This window comes from Ailuropoda melanoleuca, chromosome 6 (assembly GCF_002007445.2).
Source record: "Ailuropoda melanoleuca isolate Jingjing chromosome 6, ASM200744v2, whole genome shotgun sequence".
NCBI lineage: Eukaryota > Metazoa > Chordata > Mammalia > Carnivora > Ursidae > Ailuropoda > Ailuropoda melanoleuca.
In genome coordinates this window covers 43,607,806-43,627,865 of record NC_048223.1, presented here as the reverse complement: position 1 = coordinate 43,627,865, position 20,060 = coordinate 43,607,806, and the positions used below count along the sequence as shown (strand labels likewise).

Here is a 20,060-nt window from a genome sequence, read left to right as displayed (position 1 = left end):
GTCTATACATATGCATGGAAGTTTGTGTACATATAAAATACCTCGGGGAATATAAACTGTTAACCAGGAAAGGGAACTGGGTAGCTGTGAAAACCATCACCGTGTACAATTTTATACCTTTAAAATTTTGAGCAATGATATAATTTGAGCAACACAATAATTACGTATTGTTAATTGAAAAAATAAGCAAAGTTTAAAAAGAAAAATCTATTAAATTTTGTTGGTATGTTAACTAGGGGCCCATCTTTTCTTCATTCATCGATTCATGTACTTAACAAATACTTAGGAAACACTTACTGTGTTCTGGGCACTGTCTGAAGGAACAAAGGTGAAAAAGACAGATATATTCCTGCCCTCCTAGAGTGTAGGCTCTACTGAGAGGGTGGCCTTGAACAGCACATGTTGACAGTTAACAGAGCCCAGTGAATCTGGGTCTTAGGATGATGGACCATGGGGAGCCAAGCCCCCAGCCCTGCATCACCAAGATGGCAAACAATCATCTTCTATTTGCTTTAGACCTATGGTGGGGTCTTCTTTCAGCACTTTAGCTTATTAATATCACAAGGGTGATCTAATGGATATTTTATTCACTCAAGAGCTGAAACACACACATTATTCTCAAATACCCATGGTCAATTTACAAATAATATCTGCAATGCTAGTCTCAAAAAGTTTCAGAGAATGGGTATTACAGAGATTACATCCCCAGACCACAATACAATCAAGAGAGAATTTACAAAGTAAAAGGTTCATTTTATTTTATTATTTTTATTTTTATTTATTTATTTGACAGCGATAGAGACAGCCAGCAGAGAGGGAACACAGGGGGAGTGGGAGAGGAAGAAGCAGGCCCACAGCAGAGGAGCCTGATGTGGGGCTCGATCCCATAACGCCGGGATCTCGCCCTGAGACGAAGGCAGACCGTTAACCGCTGTGCCACCCAGGAGCCCCTAAAAGGTTCATTTTAAAAATTCATTTGATTTGAAGGGGCGCCTGGGTGGCTCAGCCGTTAAGCGTCTGCCTTAGGCTCAGGGCGTGATCCCAGGGTGCTGGGATCAAGCCCCGTATTGGGCTCCCTGCTCTGCTGGGAACCTGCTTCTTCCTCTCCCACTCCCCCTGTTCGTGTTCCCTCTCTCGCTGGCTGTCTCTCTCCCTCTGTCAAATAAATAAATGAAATCTTTAAAATAAAATAAAATAAAATAAAAATTCACTTGAAAAATTTAAAAACATGTTTCTAAATAACTCATGGGACAGAGAGATATTATAGTGGAATTTAGAAAAAATTTTCAAGCTGACCATTATAAAAAGACAATATAGCAAAATTTGTAGGACAGAGTTAATATGATACTTGAAAATTTAAACTTTAAATGCATATATTAGGAAAGAAGGTTGAATGTTAATGAGATGATTAATTGGGAAAAGAAAAAACAGAATACACTCAAAGAAAGTAGAACAAAAGCAATAATAAAGAGAGAAATTTTAAAATATCAAACAGATACAATAGAGGTGTTTAACAAAGCCAAAAGTTAGTTCTTGTGGGAAAAAAGCGATAAAAATTTTAAATTTCTTGGAATGTTGATCAAGAAAAAAAAGAGAGGACACAAATAAGTAATATTATGAGTAAGAGAGAGGCTATAACTACAAATGCTAAGGAGATAAGATATGAACAATGTTATGCCAATAAAGTTGAAAACTTAGGTGAAATGGGCAAAGTTCTCACTAGAAATACACCAAAAGTGCTTGAAAAAGAAATATAATACTTGAATGATTAGAAATGAAATCAGCAATTTAAAATAGTCCACATAGAAAATAGGCATATTCTCTCAAATATGCAAAGAATAGAAAATTCAAACCATACACAAACTCCTTTAGAAGTTTTTTTTTTTTTTAAATTTCCAACTCCCTTGGTAAGGCTAATATAACCATGACAGTATATCCCAACAAGTACAACATAAGAAACAAAATTAGAAGCTAACCTCTCTAATGAACACAGAAACAAAGAGCCCAAACACCATGTTAGCAAATCAAATCCAGCAATGTATAAAAAACGTGCTTTCTGGGGAACCCTCTTACACTGCTGGTGGGAATTTAAACTGGTCCAGTCAGTCTGGAAAACAGTATGGATGTTCCTCAAAAAGTTGAAAATGGAGCTATCCTGTGACCCAGCAATTGCACTACCAAGCATTTACCCAAAGGATACAAACACAGTGATTTGAAGGGGCACGTGCACCTCAATGTTTATAGCAGCAATGTCCACAATAGGCAAACTATGGAAAGACCCCAGATGTCTCATTATCCAGATGAATGGATAAATATGTGGTATACATACACAATGGACTCAGCCATCAAAAAGAATGAAATTTTGCCGTTTGCAACGTCGTGGATGGAACTGGATGGTATTATGCTAAATGAAATAAGTCAGAGATTTCATTCATATGTGGAATTTTAGAAACAAGACAGATGAACATAAGGGAAGGGAAGGAAAAATAAAACAAGATGAAAATTGAGAGGGAGGCAAACCACAAGAGACGCTGAACTCTAGAAAACAAACTGAGGGTTGCTGGAGGGGAGGTAGGTGGGGGGCGGGGTAATTGAGTGATGAGTATTAAGGAGGACACTTAATGTAATGAGCACTGGGTGTTATATGCAACTGATAAGTCATGAAATTCTACCTCTGAAACTAATTTTTAAAATGTGCTTTCTATTGGGAATCAGGGTAATTTAACATCAAAATTGAACTTCCCACATTTACAAAATAATGGAGAAAACTTAGATGATTGCCTCAATAGATTAATAAAATATACAAAATAAAATTCAACATCCATTAATGATTTTTAAAAACTCTTAACCTGGATTAAAAACTCTTAAAAGAAAGTTTTCTTAATCTGATAAAGGGCATCTTCATATTTAATGATTAAAAAGTTAAGGGCCTTCTGGAGAACAGCAAATACACAGCAGTTCAAGGAGTTATACAGTTCAATCATCCACACCAGTCCATCTCATAGTTCACCCAATCACCCAGAACACTACTTATCCTTGTTATAGCCACACTTCTTGGGGTCCCAACTAGATTATCACCATGGTGCAGGTGGCCTCTGCTGACCATATATCAGGAAGTCAAAGGAGATCTTGTAACAGCCAATGTGGCAGACAGAAATAATAAAAGCCAACCTCCTCTAGGCAAGTGGAAGGTTTCCCTCACATCCTTCATGTGTATACTTTTGGAAAATGGAAGGCTAGCCAAAAGTGCAGAGTATCTGACTTTTCTGGAGAGTTAAGAAAGAAGAATTTGAGGGGCGCCTGGGTGGCACAGTGGTTGGGTGTCTGCCTTCGGCTCAGGGCGTGATTAAATTTAATGATTAAAAAGTTAAGGGCCTTCTGGAGAACAGCAAATACACAGCAGTTCAAGGAGTTATACAGTTNCTGCTTGTGTTCCCTCTCTCGCTGGCTGTCTCTATCTCTGTCAAATAAATAAATAAAATCTTTAAAAAAAAAAAAAAAGAAAGAAAGAAGAATTTGAATGGAAGGCAGTAATTTGTGGTTTTACTCTTCAGGGAATCAGAAGTGACTAAGATATTTTATTATCAAAATGACCTATGAGCATTGTGTGTCTTAGAACAAATCCCCCCAAAACAAATTCCGAAAAAGGAGTGTAAGTAATTGGGGAGCCTTGGTGGCTCCGTCAGTTAAGCGTCTGCCTTTGGCTCAGGTCATGATCTCAGGGTCCTGGGATCGAGCTCCGCATCAGGCTCCCTGCTCAGTTGGGAGTCTGCTTCCCCCTCTGCCCCTCTGCCCCTCTTCCCCCCTGCCACTCATGCTCTTTCTCTCACTTTCCCTCTCTCTCTCTCAAATAACATAAATAAAATCTTAAAGAAAAAAGCAGTGCAAGTAGTTTACTTGGAAGGTGACCCCAGGAAACACTAGTAGAGCAGGAAAGTAAGACAGGGACAGGGAGTGAGGCAATACCGGTCACTGCTTTGGGCAACTGGGGCTCAATTCCACTGTACACTTGCCGGGGTGTTGTCCTACTTGAGGCTCGAGGAAGGGAGAGGCAAAGGATCCAGGGTATTCACACCTGTCTTTGGCTGAGGGGCAGCATTAACTCCCTGGCACTTCCAGTTGTCGGGCATGCTTGAGCCAAAAGAAAGTTGTCATGAGGAGAATTACCGGTGATTGAAGTGGGAAGGATATGGACAGGGAGGGCGCTGATACCATCTGCTACCAGGGCACTGTGGAGTCCATGTTATACTGTTTCATGTAACAGATTTGAAGCTGTCCTCCTGGATTGATGTGAGTAGGTGGACGAATTTGAGCAAGCATCTGCACAAAATAATGGGCTTCCTCCACTCTGTCCTTAGTCATATTGGGTAAACTGAGGCAATTTAGTAACTCATCTACCTCTTCTAAAACCTCCTCACCTCCCAAAGGTAGGGCGAGTCATGCTCCCTGTTGTCAGAGCACTTGCACTCATTTTCTGCCATAGCCTATATCGTTGATATTTGTCCCATTTCCTGCATGTCCAGAACAGGAGCCAATTGCCTTTCCTCATCTTTCACCAGCAGGACTAAGCTGCTGCTTCTTGGCTGATCAGTGAAAACAGCAAAAGCACTATAATTAGTCTATGCATTTCTTCAACAAGTATTTATTGAGCTTTGTCTTGGTTTGGGTTTCCTCAAAGGCAGTCTGAGACAAGAGCTCAGATCAAAGTGGTTTATTTGGGAAAGGGGCCAAGGAAGAAGGAAAAGTCAACCCAAGGGGCTGGGCACGACTGAGCTAGTTACCACTGTGGCTCTGTGGCTCAATCCAACTCCTACAAAGTATGGAAGGCTGAAGTATTCAACCCCAATTAGTTAAGGGTTAACTTCCCCGATTCCAGATTGTGCCTGCTCCCATGGCTGCCAGAGAAAGTTCTAAGGTAAGCTCTAAAGGGGACAGCAAAGAGCTACTTGAGGTGGCAGCGTTCATGGGAACTCTCCACCACCACTGGTGAGCTGAAGTCAGAAGTGGACTGAGGGAATAAGGTAATGATAGTGTCTGCTGCAGGTACCCACCACATGCCAGGCAGAGTGCTAGGTGCTAGCCATGCAACAACCCTCAGGACAAACCATTTCCTCACTCCGATGGAATTTAACTTTCAATATGGTATAAAGAATATACCAATGTACAAATCAGCAAACAAATAATGATGGGTTTGAAAAGTACTATGCAGTAAATAAAGAAAAGAGTGTGGAGGGTGGGAAACAGAACCACTCTAGGTAAAATGATTTGATGAGATGATGTTTAAGTTGAGTCTTAAAGGATGAGAAAGAATCTATGTCTCAGTCCTTTGGGACTGCTATAACAAAAATACCATAAACTGGGTGGTTTATAAATAGCAACATGTATTTCCCACAGTTCTGGGGGCTTGGAAAGCTAAGATGAAGGCGCTGGCAGATTTGGTTTCTAAGGGCTGGCTTTCTCAGAAGACTGCCTTCTCACTGTAACTGCACATGACAGAAGGGTCAAGGGATCTCTCTGGGGTCTCTTTTATGAGGGCACTAAGCACATTCATCTCCCAAAGTCCCTAATACTATCACCTTCGGGGTTATGATATGAACATATGAATTTGGGGAGAGCTTTCCAAGCAGTGAATGGCATATACAAAAGCCCATGTCAGTAAAACTGACAAATTCTAGAAACTCTAGGAGTGAAATATGGTGAAGGTGATGTTATGAGTGAGGTGGACAGAAGCAAGGCCATCACAGTTCCACGAACAGAAATTTCAAAATATTAGAATAAATGTAAATTGAAACTGTGTGTGAGAATTTTTCAAACAGTGGATTGGCAAAGATCCCAAGGTTTGTAACAATTCCACTGGGAAAAATATGGGGAAACCCACACTCTGAACATTATTGTGAGTGTGTCTGTACAATGTCTAAGGAGCAATTTAGCCATATGTATCTAATATTTAAGAGAAAAAAGGGAGAGGGGACATATTCTTTACCATAGCAATTGTAAGAATTTTTCCTATACATATACCCACGTATGCACATAAAAATAGTCCTCTAGGGTCCTATAGCATTATTCATGATAGCAAGCATCTGGAACAAGGGACCATATGAGCTAACTGCTGTAGAAACAACCAAGTCTCAGCAGTTTGACCTGATGAAGGAGGGCAGCGCCCAACCAGGTGGTCACGGTGAGGACATGCCCCGTACCCAGTCCTGGTCTATGTATGTTGTCTCTACATCCTGTGTGGTTAGCATGACTCACTCTCAAAAGCGCCACCATCTTGACCACAGACTCAGGAACACCAAGGTCTTCAGGAACCCACTAACGGCCCTCCCAGGGTCTTCCCCTCCCCCGCCCCACACCCCCTCGAGGTTGGGTGGGTTTCGGAACCAGCGCCAGAAGAGCACACGCACAGCTCATCGGCAGCCCAGCCGCAAGGGAAGCTCACGCGGCGGCGCCAGCGCTGGGTAGAGCAAAAGGGGACTGAGTGAGCAGACATCCGGCAGAGCCTACCACCGTGATCCTTAAGGAAACCGGGAGCCTGCGTGGATGACTAACCCGTCAGGACCCGGCAGCCAACCTTGGCAGCTTCCAGAAGAGTTAGGAAAATGTGGGGCAACAACCAGAGGGATTCATTGCGCTGCCTATTCTGTTGTAGTTGCATTTTCTGTCACGTACTACCTTAAAAAAAGAAGGGGGGGCTTTAGGTGTGGGGGGACCCCAGGTAAACCCAAAACCGCCTCAGGCTGGTCAAGGTCAAGGTTGTGAGGTTGTGGCGGCAACTCCTCGGCCAGCACTCCAGCCTGCCCTGCCGCGCAAAGGAACCCCTTAGAGCTGGGACGGGAGCCGAATCCGGCCGGCGAGGGCCGCCCTGGGGCGCTGCAGGCCAAACAGGCCGAGACTCGGGGGACGGACGACACCAGCCGAAACTGGCCTAAACGGAACCACAAGACCACCACAGCCAGAAAACACGGCCGCGCCTGCGCAGCGGAACCCGCCCCGCCCCGCCCGTACACCGCGCCTGCGCGCTGGGCCCCCAACGCCCGCTCCGCCCGGCCTGTGACGCGACGTGCACGTGGGCGGGGCTCTAGCTCCCGGGACCTGCCGGCTCGCGGCCTGTGGGCGGAGGCCCTGGTAAAGCCGCCGGCAGCGAGAGCTGCGAAGCTTTCTCGGTCGCCCGCGCGCTCCCGGGAAACGGAATCTCCCTCCGTTGTAGAGCGGAGGGGACCCTGCAGGGTAAGGGCGGGCGGGGGGCGCGTGTGGAGCTGGTGGCGTCCGCCGGGCCCGGGTAGTTGCACGTGGGCAGCCCGGCGCGCTGGAGGAAGGGGCCCGAGTGGAGGAGGATCGGGGCCTCGGGGGTCCAGACCCACACACCTGTCAGCAGCTTGGCCTCCAGCGGCGGCTCCTGCAGGCGGACTCAGGCTCATTCTCACGCGGGTCTTTCCTCTTGCTGCCTTCCTGTGTCCTGGCTCCATTAGTCTTCCCGGAGCTCTGGACTCCGCTGACCCGTGAGGGGAGCGAGCCGTGTTCTGGAAACTGGGTGGCCGGGACAGTAAGGGCCTCTACCCCCAGGAAGCCTGGAGCTGCTGCACTCATTCATTCCGCGTTTGCTGACCCGCTCCCCAGTGCTGTGCCGGGTGCAGGAGATCCAGTAGGGGAAGGACTGGCAAGGCCCCGTCTGTCCGGGCCTCACAGCCCAGTAGGGAAGCTCAGGTAACAGGCCAGACCGTGCCATTCTGACAGTACTGCAGACGTGAGGACAATGAAGTCCGACATTGCTGTGGTGACCAGAGGAAGAGCTCAAGCTGGTTCTGCCTGAGCTGAGGCATGAGCCCGCGGTGCTCCAGGCTACCAGAGAGAGAGAGACCCAGAGGTCGGTAGAGCTGGACACCAGGTTGGACGACTCCCTTCAGTGGAAAGCCTTGAAGAGTCAGGAGAGTAAAAGAGAAGGGAGAGATGGGCAGGGGACCATGGAAGGAAGGTTGGTGGTTATCTTAAGTTCGGCTAGGAACCGTAGAATGGTCTTAAGCGTTGGGGGAAAGCCTGAATTGTTTTTGTAGATTATGATGAGCATAGTTCTCCATATCCCAGGTGTCCGTCCAAAAGAATCAGTCACCCGGAAATGCCTGGGTAGCTCTGTTTGTCCCTCCGTAGGCATGTATTCCAGGACCATGCATACCACGCCATACATCGTGCATCCTTCAGGATTCTGTGGAGGTCCTAGCCCATAGCCCACCCACCACCCCCAGTGAAGGAATCTGAAACCCTAGGAGGGAGGATCCTTGGGGATAGGTGGATAGCAACTATGATTGCAGGGGCTTTCTGACCCACTGTACAAGAGCCATTATGGATGGGGGATTAGGTTTTTTCTGGGGGAGGTTCTCCTGTCGGCGTTACCAATACATTAACAAGGTTCATGGTGGGGGAGGAGCATAGTAGTATAAATCCAGAAATTGTTTTCTGTACCCCCTGTTCCTTCCCTCGTAAGCATCAGTTGGCTAATATGATGTGTGTCTCTCTCCCTTTTGGAACCTAATATGAAAAACCAGAGAGGTGGACAGCCATGTAAAGAGATCTGGAAGATCTTCCCTGCCCACTGTGTCTTGTGAAAAGGAAACAACCGGTGGTGTTAACAGGGCTGACTCATGTATGTATACTTCTTTTCAGAGAAGGAGAGAAAAGTCAATTTAAACCTCCAGAAGAATAAGTAGTGGTTTGTTAATGTTTAATTTTGGATAGGTTTTTAGCATATGTGGCAATCATTTGCACACATGGCTCCTTTGTGTACTTTAACTGAAAACCTTGAAGAAACTGGCTAACAGATTGTGTGGCCACTGATCCAAATCAGATAAATCTTGTATTTCCAAGAGCTCACCTGCCTTCCCAGCTCCTAGAAAGCTAGCTGAGGGATGGGGCAGGCACCTGCCTCCGGCACCACTGCTCCACACCCAAATTCTCTCTGACCCCGACTTCCACCTGACAGAGGGTAGTCCCCAAAAGGAACCAGGTGGGAGCAAGGTTTGCTGAGCCAAACCTCTGTCGGCCTTTGTGCACCTTACATCCTGCCCCACCCTACTCCCAACCTACTCCTTATTCCCCACCTGGCTACAGCCTTGTTCTAGACTCTCTCTCTCCTTTAAAGGACAAAACTAAAGCAGAGTCATTTTCTTCAGTGGACCTCTAGGGAGGACCTGATTGACACATTTACCCTATGGTGTTAGTGGTGCCCATGGAAATGCGATTTGCTCCTCTGGAAATTGTCTTATGGTACTTAGTATTACCGAACACCTTAACCCAATGGAGTGAAAATGGCTTTTAGGTTTGGGCCTCCAGGACATGGAGATGCCTGTGGGCCAGGCTGTTTCTGGCTCTCTCCTCCCTTAAATGTTAGTTTCTGTTTGGACTCTGTTTATGTCATGCTGAGCTTCTTGGTGTGTAACTGTAATGATTATATGCATGTAATTTCATGTGAGTATTTTCTGGTTGTCTAAAGTAGAGTCTTAACATTAATAGGGAAAGTGAAATGATGGAGCACATTTGATTTGGAGACAGAAGTCATAAAGTCTTGTCTGTGCCTCGCCATATGCCAGCTGTGTGATTCCAGGCAAGTCTGCTTCCAAATATTCCCTGGTCCTGGGCACTGTTATATGGAAATAAGTTGTCTCTTGTGTGGTATATGTGCTGGCCTTGTGGGTCTCTGGTAACAGGGTATAGCATATGTAAAGGGTATTTTTTAGTGGGTAGACAAGTTTAATAAAGAGCAACCTTTGCATCAAAATTTGTTTTTCCACCTGTTAATTTTGATCACGTAGGTCGTGGTTCTTAGACTAATATAGGACATGATAAAAGTTGATTATGTGAAAGGGTCTTATACCTGTGCTGCACTGGCCCACTGGTCAAGAGGGGCAGGAGAGCAAGCCAAAAAAAAAAAGGATCTTATAAAACTGATGTTAGTATTACTTTTGCGTCCTTATCATTCATCCTTAGATAGCTGTTTTAGAACATTGTCTATAAATACTTTTTGTTTAATGATCTCTTAGCAATGGAAAACTCTGGGTTACAGGAACCTAACGAAAGGAGGCCTGTGAGAAGGCTAGTTGTAGGATGAGCGCTAGCTGTCTGGGGACGGGCATTCTCCAGGTCACACCTCAACCTCTGCTCATTCCTCGGTCTTCTCTCTGTCACTGATGTCTTCACTCCTGATCTTAGCTAACATCTTCTTAATGCAAATCATTTCTCAGGTCCCAACCCCAAACCTGCTATCTCACAAGGGTCGGTTCCATTTCTGACTGGTGTCCTGCTGTCATTTCAAACTTGGCATGTTGAAAACCTGGTCACTATTGTCTGCTGCCCAAATAGCCCCTTCCCAAATGGCCTACTTCTGTTGGTGGCCGTCATCTGGGTCCTGAGCATTGTTGATGGCTCCATCAGCTAGCCTCTCAGCTAGCCTCCTTCACCAGCAAGTATTGACTGAGTGGCTGCTGGGCTCTGGCCTTGTGTCGGGGTTGGAAGACCCAGGATGAGTGTGCTGAGCCCTGTTTCTAGAGAGGCACTCTATCCAGAGGGAAGAAAGGCACAGATGAATAGCTCTACATACTGCTTACTTACGGAGTGGAAGTGTGCCAGTTTCACCGAAGAGCCCAAGAGAGAAGCCTGTAGCTGCCAAGGTTCAGAGTGGCAGTAAGCATCTTGGGTAGATTTTGTAGGGGTATGGAGAAAGGACCAATGGAAAGATCTTAAAAAAACAAACAAAACAAAACAAAAAAACGCTTAAGGCCGAAAGAATCTCAATAAGGCATGACCTGCTGCTGTTGTTGAGTGAGGCAGGACTGAAACTTTAAAACGTTTGATGCAATGAGTAGGCCCAGCCCTCTTCCTTCTCCCCCCACCACTACCTTTAGTCCTGTGCCCACAGCACTCTTTTACGTTACCTGCCTGGTCTCAGAGCCATTAAAGGATTTTTTTTTTTCTTGTGATAAAATATATATAACACAAAATTTACCATTTCAACAATTTTAAGTATACAATTAGTGGCATTCATTGCATTCACATGTTGTGCATATCACAGCCATCCATCTCCAGAACTTTTTCATCTTCCCAAACTGAATCTCTGCACTCATTAAACAGTAGCTACTCATTCCCTGCCTTACCCCACCCCCTGGAAGCACTATTCTACTCTCTGTCTCTGTGAATTTGACTACTCTAGGTAATTCATATAAGTGGAATGTTAGTTTGGTTTTGACTGACTTATTTCATTTCGCATAGTGTCTTCAAGGTTCATCCATGTTGTAGCATGTGTCAGAGTTTCCTTCCTTTTTAAGGCTGAATAATAATCCATTGTGTACATACACCCCATTTATCCATTCATCTGTCAGTGGATTTTGGGGCTGTTTCCATCTCTTGGCTATTTTGAATAATGTGGCGGTGAACGTGGGTATGCAAGTATCTCTTCAAGACCCTGCTTTCAATTCTTTTTCTGATATATACCCAGAAATAAGATGTTGGATCAATATGGTGATTCTATTTTTAGTTTTTGAAGAACTTCCGAAATGTTCTCCATCATGGTTCAATCATTTTATAATGCCACAGAGGGGGATGCCTAGGTGACGTAGTTGGTTAAGCATCTGCCTTGGGCTCAGGTCATGATCCCAGGGTCCTGGGATTGAGTCCCGCATTGGGCTCCTTGCTCAGCAGGAAATCTGCTTCTCCTTCTCCCTCTCTCCCTGCTTGTGCACACATGCTCTCTCTCCTCTCTGTCAAATAAATAAAATCTTTAAAAATATATATATAATCCCACAGAGGTTCTAATTTCTCCACATCCTTTCCAACACTTGTTATTTTTTGGTGTGTGTGTGTGTGTGTGTGTGTGTGTGTGTGTGGAGAGGCTATCCTCATGGGTTTGAGATGATATGTCATTGTGGTTTTGTACATCTAATGATTCGTGCTGTTGATTTTCATATGCTTGTTAGTCATTTATGTATCTTTAAAGACCTGTGTATCCAGATGCTTTGCATGCATTCGTGCTATGAATTAAGTTTGAGTTTTTTGTTGTCGAGTTTTAGTTTTCTATATTCCAGATATTAATCCCTAATCAGATAGGATTTGCAAATATGTCCTCCCATCCTGCGGCTTGCCTCTTTTCTCTGTGGTTAGTGTCCGTTGATGCATACAGGTTTTTTTTTTTTAAATTTTTTGTCATATTTGTCTTTTTGCTTTTGCTGTCCTGTTTTTGCTTCTGATACTTATCCAAGAAATCATTGCCAAATTCAATATTACAAAGATTTTCTACTATATTTTCTTCTAGGAGTTTTATAGTTTTAGGTTTTATAGTTAGGTCTTCAATCCATTTTGGGTTAATTTCTGCATATGGTGTAAGGTAAGGATCCAATTTCAGTCTTTTTTCGGTGGATATCCAGTTTTACCAGTACCATTTGTTAAAAAGATTGTCCTTTCCCCTATGAATGGTCTTGGTACCCTTATCAAAGATCATTTTACCATGTCCATGAAGGTTTACTTCTGGGATCTCTGCTCTGTTCCACTGGTCTTTGTGTCTGTCTTTATACCACTACCACGGGTTGTTTATTACTGTGGCTTTATAGTATGTTTTGAAATCAGGAAGTATGAGGCTTCCAACTTTGTTCTTTTTCAGGATTGTTTTGTGATTTGGGTTCCCTTGAGATTCCTTATACATTTTAGGATTTTTTTTTTTTCTGTCTCTGCAAAAAAAAAAAAAAAGTCGTTTGGATTTTTATAGGGATTGCATTGAATCTGTGGACCACTATAGCTAGTATTGATACGTTTATCAAGTTTCCCCATCCACGAACACAGGATAGCTTTCTATTTATTTGACTTTTAATTTTCTTTCAGCTTTGTTTTGTAGTGTTCGGTGTATGAGTCTTTCACCTCCTTGGTTAACTTTATTCTTAAGTATTTTATTCTTTTTGATGCTATTGTAAACAGTTTTCTTACTTTCTTTTTCAAATTGTTCATTATAATGGATAGAAACAACTGATTTTTATGTGTTGATATTATGTCCTGTAATGTTGTTGAATTTGTTTATTAGTTCTAACAGTTATTTTCCTTTCCTGTGGAATCTTTAGGGCTTTCTACATGTAAGATCATGTAATCTATGAACAGATAATTTTACTTCTTCCTTCCCAATTTGGGTGTCTTTTATTTCTTTTTCTTTCCTAATTGGTCTGGCTAGAACTTCCAGTACTATGTTGAAGAGTTGAAAACAGACATCCTTTCTTTTTCTTGACTTTAAAGTAAAAGTTTTCAGTCTTTGACCACTGAGTATGATGTTTAGCTGTTGGGTTTGCATATACGGCCTTGATTACATTGAGGTAGTTTCCTTCTATTCCTGTTTGTTGGTTGTTTTCATTATGGAAGAGTACTGGATTTTATTAAATGTTTTTTTCTGCATCGATTGAGATGATCATATCAATTTTCCCCTTTTTCTGGTTTTTTTTTTTTAAAGATTTTATTTTTACTTATTTATTTGAGAGAGTGTGTGTGTGAGCAGGGGAGGAGCAGAGGGAGAGGGACAGGCAGACTGTGCTGAGCACAGAGTCCAATGCAGGGCCAGATCTCACAACCCCAAGATCATGCATGACCTGAGCTGAAATCAAGAGTCAGATGCTTAACTGACTAACCCACCCAGGCTCTCCCTCCCCCTTATTCTGTTAATGTGATACATTTGCCTTGATGGATTTTTAAAACCTTTAACCACCCTTGTATTCCAAGAATAAATCCCACTTGGTCCCTTTGCTATGTGGTTGATTTCAGTTTGCTGCTATTTGTTGAGGATTTTTACATCAGTATTCATAAGGAATGATGGTCTGTATTTTTTTTATAGTGTCTTTGTCTGACTTTGGTGTTAGCATAATGCTGGCCTCATAGAATGACTTAAGAAGTGGTCCCTTCTCTTCATTTTTTGGGAAGATTTTGGAATTCTTGAAATGTTTGATAAATAAATAAATAAATAGTTCTTTTTCTAGTTCCTTAGGGTATACGGTTAGGTTAGGTTGTTGGTTTGAAATCTTCTCTTCTAATATAAGCATTTACAGTTATAATTTTCCCCATTGCTACTGCTTCCACTGTATTCCATTTGTTTTGATATTTGTGTTTTCATTTTCATTCGTCACAAGATATTTTCTGATTTCCCTTTTGATTTCTTTTATGACCCATTGGTTGTTTAAGAGTGTAGTGTTTAGGGGCACCCGGGTGGCTCAGTTGGTTAAGCGTCTGCCTTTGGCTCAGGTCATGATCTCAGGATCCTAGGATCAAGCCCCATATCAGGCTCCCTGCTTAGCAGGGAGTCTGCTTCTCCCTCTCCCTCTGCACCCCCAACCCTGCTCATGCTCTCTCTCTTGTTCTATCTCAAATGTATAAAATCTTTAAAAATACAAAAAGAGTGTGGTGTTTAGATTACATGTGTTTGGGAGTTTCCAGCTTTCCTTCTCCTGTTAACTTCTAGTTTCACTCCATTGTGATCAGAAAATATACTTTGATTGTGATCTTTTAAAATATATTGAGACATGTCCTGTAACCTTTCATATCATCTCTCCTAAAGGATGTTCCATGTGCACTTGAGAAGAACATGTATTCTGCTGCTGTTGGCTGGTCTGTATGTGCCTGCATAGTCTTTAGTGTTGTTCAGGTCCCCTATTTCCTTATCGATCTCTGTCTGATTTTTCTATCCTTCATTGAAAGCAGGTTACTGAATTCTCCTCCTACTGTTATTGTATGACTGTTTCTCCTTTCAGTTCTGTTTGCTTCATATATTCAGGAGCTCTGGTGTATGTGTTTATAATTATTTTATTTTACTGGTGACTTGACCCTTGTATTATTATACTATGATACAGTGTTTTTATTTCTTGTGACAGTTTTTGACTTAAAGTCTGTTTTATCTGATATTAGTATAGCCAGTCTGCTCTCTTTCGGTGGAATCTTTTTTCATCCTTTTATTTTAAGTCTATATGGGCCCTTAGATCTAAAGTAAGTCTCTTATAGAAGCATCTGGTTGGATCTTGTTTTTTTATCCATTCAGCTACTCCATGCATTGTGGTTGGGGAGTTTAATCCTTTTACATTTAAAGTACCGACAGGGGAGAACTACTTTTGCCATCTTATTTTGTGTATGTCTTAGCTTTTTTTGTCACTCACTTCCTCCATTATTGCCTTTCTTTGTATTTAATTGATTTTTTCATAGGGATAGTATTGATTCCCTTCTCATTTCCTTTTGTATATATTTCTAGGTATTTTCTTTGTGGTTACCACAGAGGTTACCTTAACATCGTAAAATTATAACAGTCTATTCGAAACTTTATCCCAGCCTAGCTTGAATTGCATATGATACTCCTTTATATCTGTATGTCTCCCTTATTTATGTTTTTGATGTCACAACATTTGTCTTTTAAATCCTGAAGAAAATAAACAGTGGAGTTATAAACCCAATATACAATAATACTGGTTGTTGTATTTGTCCATGTATTTAACTTTACTGGAGATCTTTATATTTTCTCACGGCTTTCAGTTACTGTCTAACATCTTTTCATTTCAGCCTATAGCATTTGTTATGGGGCAGGTCTATTGGTAATGACCTCCTTCAGCTTTTATTTATCTTGGAATGCCTTAATTTTACCTTCATTTTTGAAGGATTTTACTGAATACGAAATTCTCAATTGACAGATTTTTTTCTTTCAGCCATTTGAATATATCATCCTACTGCTTTCTGGCCTCCAAAGTTTCTGCTGAGAAATGAGTTGATAATCTTATTAAGGATCCTTTGTACATGATGAATTACTTTTCTCTTGCTGCTTTCAACATTATTTTTTTCTGGGTTTCAACAGTTTGATTATAATGTGTCTCAGCATGAGTCTCTGGGTTTGTCCTTGGAGTTCAACCATTATTTCTGTCTCTCCTCTCTTCTGGGACTCCTGTAATGTGCCTGTTGGTCCCTTTGGTGTCGCATAAATCCCTTGGGCTCTGTTCACTTACGCCTTTTTTTTTTTTTTTTTTGCTCTTCTGACTCAATAATTTAAATGTCCTTATTCAAGGTCACTGGTTCTTCTGCCACTCAGATTTGCTGTTAAGCCCCTCGTGAATTTTTCAGTGCAGTTACTGTACTTCTCAGCCCCACAATTTGCTTGGTTCCTTTTTACAGTTTTTATCTCTTCTCATTTTGCTGTACTGTATCATTTTCCTACTTCCTTTCAGTTCTTGTGTTTCCTTGAGTTCTTTCAGCATATGTAAGACAGGTGTTTTAAGTCTTTATCTGGTACATCCAATGCCTGTGTTTCTTCGGGGACAGTTTCTGCCACCTTTTCTTCCTTTGAATGGGCCCTTTTTTCCTGTTTCTTTACATGCCTTGTGATCTTTGTTGTTGTTGAAAAATGGAGCATTTGTGAAAATAGCCACCTCTCCTAGTCTTTGCAGACTGGCTCTTTGCCATGAAAGACCTTCACTAATTAACAGGATGTATCTGAGCCTTGGAGTCGGCCCAGGGCAAAGGCTTAAGGTCTTCTCAGAATTCTTTCTGAAAGTGTGTTGCCTGGGCCTGTGTGTGTGTTAGTTTCAATTCCCCCATATATAATGGCTGCTTTTAAATGTTTTAATTTCTCAAACAGTTTCAGCCATGCTTTTTCTTAGTTAGGCCTTTGATGTTCTACTGTTTCTTCCCCCCAGCACATACCCAGCCTCTTGCCCCAGGCACGTGTGGCTCTGCAGTCACCCTGTGACTTTCACAAGAAGTACCCACAACTGGGATGCCTGGGTGGCTCCGTCGTTTAAGCGTCTGCCTGTGGCTCAGGTCATGGTCCCCGGGTCCTGGGATCAAGTCCCGCATCAAACTCCCTGCTCAGTGGGGAGCCTGCTTCTCCCTTTGCCTGCCGCTACCCTGCTTGTGTTATCTCTTTCTGACAAATAAATAAAATCTTTTAATATTAAATAAGTAAATAAATAAATATTAAAAAAAAAAGTAGTACCCACAACTGACTTCCATACTTTTCCCCCATCTGATCTCTGAGTTCTAAGTCAGGCAAAACAGAGACCTTTCTGTCAGGCAGCCCCAAAACAGGTTAGGATGTTGCTCTGCTCTCTCCAGTTTGAGGGAAGGAGATAGGCACTGGGCTGCTGCTTCCTTTAGACCGTGCTATGCAGGGAGGGGTGGGACAAGGGTGAGTAAACCCCATAAAACTTCCGACCATTCTGAATGTGATTTCCTTTTTTTTTTTAAGTTTATTTTTTTAAAGATTTTATTTCTTTATCTGCCAGAGAGAGAGTGTGTGCACAAGCAGGGGGAGCAGCAGCAGAGGGAGAAGCAGACTGCTTGCTGAGTGAGGAGCCCGATATAGGACTTGATCCCTGGATCCTGGGATCATGACCTGAGCCACCTAGGCGTCCCTGAATGTGACTTCTTGATTGGGCATTTGCTTATAGATCTATAGATCTTTGACTGTTTTTCAGGACTCTAATAAAACATTTTAACCAGATCCAAATTTTTTTTTAATATTTCTGTGGTGTAACAAGGGCCTAGGGCCCCCTATTCCACCATTTTGCTGACATCCTCTCCTCATTAAAGGATTTGAAACAGGGACTTTTCTGTGTCTGGCAACAGTATGGGAGGTAGACGAAGGTAGAGGAGCACCCTCCACCCTTCTAGATCAGGGCCTGTGTTCTCAACGGCGCTACAGTGGCACAAAACAGGCTAAGTCCCTGCCCTTGGAAGTTCATAGCCTAGAGGGTAACATGTACCTTTAGGAATTATTCCCACAGACCCTGACATTGTTACAGATTATGGTGGTGCCAGGTGAGAAGGGGGCAAGGAGTACAGAGAGAGCATAATGGCGGGGAGCCGTTCAAGCTGTGGGTGGTCAGGGAAGGTGGGGACAATAACATTTCAGCTGAGGCTTGGGATTGAGGACAGGGTTGGCCAGGTTGGTGCACGAGCATTCTGGGAATGGGTAACACTGTGTGCAAAGGCAGAGAGGAGCTGCGTTCTAGGAACAGAAGGAGACACTAGGTTCTCAGAGCACTGTGAACTAAGAGAAGAGAAGGTGACAGAANTAGGTTCTCAGAGCACTGTGAACTAAGACAAGAGAAGGTGACAGCTGCAGAGGCTGGTAAGGAGCTAGGCCTACCCAGGGGTGTGACATGATCCTGAGAGCAGTAGGAAGCTCCTAAGTGCAGTGAGACCCAAGAGAGGCCCAAAGTCTGGCAGGAACAGGGGCTTGGGAAGGAGGCTTGCTCTTTGGTCTTGCCAACAGAACCATTCCCACAGCCCTGTGCATAGCAGATGCTCAGGAGGGCGGGGCTGATCTGTCCTACCCCCTGCCCGAGTGTGGGGGGGTGGGCCACTGGAGAGGCCTATCCCTTAGGTAGGAGCACAGAGACAGCCAGAGGTTTGGGCAGTGCTGGTCAGACCTGAGGGCATCCAAGTATGCCTGCAGGGCTAGATCCTGGAAAGGAATGGCTGCAGAAGGCTTGGACTCTGTTCCCCCAACCCCTGCCTCTGCCCCAAGGGCCACCTTCATTCCATTTCTCCTCCCAGGCACCCTCAAGATTGGTGTAAAAACCACCACAGGTTTGACCCCTGCACTTCTAACCCTGGCCCTCCACAGACAGTACAGTCACTCTATCTTCCAGCACTCCTGCCCTTCACTGTCCCTGGTTCCAAGGGGATGTTACCTCCCACTGCCCTGCTGTAAAGCCAGCATTCAGTATGTGTTCTCTGTGTCCTCTTCTGAGCACATCACACATCTCGTTGTATCCCCAGACAGCGTCATCTGGTGGCTTCCCACCTTACAGGTGAGGAGACCAGCCCCCTGTGAAGTTTAGTTTGCCCACAGTCACATGCTGCTGTGGGCAGAACACAAACCCGTATCTTGCTTTCTTTCTTTTTATTTTATTTTATTTTATTTAAATTCAATTAATTAACATACAGTGTATTATTAGTTTCAGAAGTAGAGTTCAGTTGCATATAACACGTGGTGCTGGTTACACCACGTGCCCTCTTTAATGCCTATCACCCATTTACCCAATCCTCCCACCCATCTCCCCTCCAGCAACCCCCAGTTTGTTTCCTATAGTTAAGAGTCTCTCATGGTTTTTCTCCCTCTCTGGTTTCATCTTATTTTATTTTTCCCTCTCTTCCCTTATGATCGATCCTGTCTGTTTCTTAAATTCTTCCTCTGAGTGAGATCATATGATAATTGTCTTTCTCTGATTGACTTATTTTGCTTATCATACTACTCTCTAGTTCCATCCACGTCATTGCAAATGGTAAGATTTCATTTTTTTGATGGCTGAGTAAAATTCCATTGTATGCATACACCACATCTTCTTTATCCATTCATCTGTGGACGGACCTCTGGGCTCTTTCCATAGTTTGGCTATTGTGGACATGGCTGCTATAAACGTTGGGGTGCAGGTGCCCCTTCAGATCACCACATTTATATCTTTGGAGTAAATACCTAGTGGTACAATTGCTGAATCATAGGGTAGATCTATTTTAAACTTTTTGAGGAACCTCCATGCTGTTTTCTAGCGCAGCTGCCCCAGCTTGCATTCCCACCAACAGTCTAAGAGGATTCCCCTTTCTCCGCATCCTCACCGACATCGGTCGTTTCCTGACTTGTTAATTCTGACTGGTGTGAGGTAGTATCTCATTGTGGTTTTGATGTTTATTTCCCTGATGCTGAGTGATGTTGAGCATTTTTTCATGTGTCTGTTGGCCATTTGTACGTCTTCTTTGCAGAAATGTCTGTTCATGTCTTCTGCCCATTTCTTGACTGGATTATATGTTATTTGGGTGTTGAGTTTTTTGGTTTTTGTTTTTTTAAAGATTTTATTTATTTATTTGACAGAGTATGAACGGGGAGGGGGGAAGAGCAAGGGGAGAGGGAGAAGCAGTCTCCCTGCCAAGCAGGGAGCCTGATGCCAGACTCAGTCCCAGGACCCTGGTTTCATGACCTGAGCCAAAGGCAGACGCTTACCCTACTGAGCCACCCAGGTGCCCATGGGTGTTGAGTTTGATAAGTTCTTTATACATCTTGGGTACTAGCCTTT

General features: G+C 43.4%; 1 protein-coding gene and 1 long non-coding RNA gene across 3 annotated transcripts in view; both read left to right on the top strand.

Moving 5' to 3' along the window:
• The first annotated feature begins 6,955 nt into the window (after positions 1 to 6,955).
• Positions 6,956 to 9,744, top strand: LOC109488698. 2 transcript variants are annotated; one of them, XR_004626060.1, is made up of 3 exons: positions 6,956 to 7,227; positions 8,541 to 8,638; positions 9,505 to 9,743. It is a non-coding gene; the product is annotated as an uncharacterized LOC109488698 (long non-coding RNA). The 2 variants fall into 2 exon arrangements; XR_002141607.2 differs by lacking the exon at positions 6,956 to 7,227 and adding an exon at positions 7,238 to 7,972 and having other exon boundaries at positions 9,505 to 9,744.
• Positions 9,745 to 17,789: 8,045 nt separating this feature from the next.
• The window catches only part of ENTPD6 (ectonucleoside triphosphate diphosphohydrolase 6), a 32,247-nt gene continuing 29,976 nt past the window's right edge, over positions 17,790 to 20,060 (top strand). The window contains exons 1-2 of the mRNA XM_034663562.1: positions 17,790 to 17,802; positions 18,769 to 18,800. Coding sequence (XP_034519453.1) covers positions 17,790 to 17,802; positions 18,769 to 18,800 — 45 coding nt within the window. The remainder of the gene's footprint in view (positions 17,803 to 18,768; positions 18,801 to 20,060) is intronic.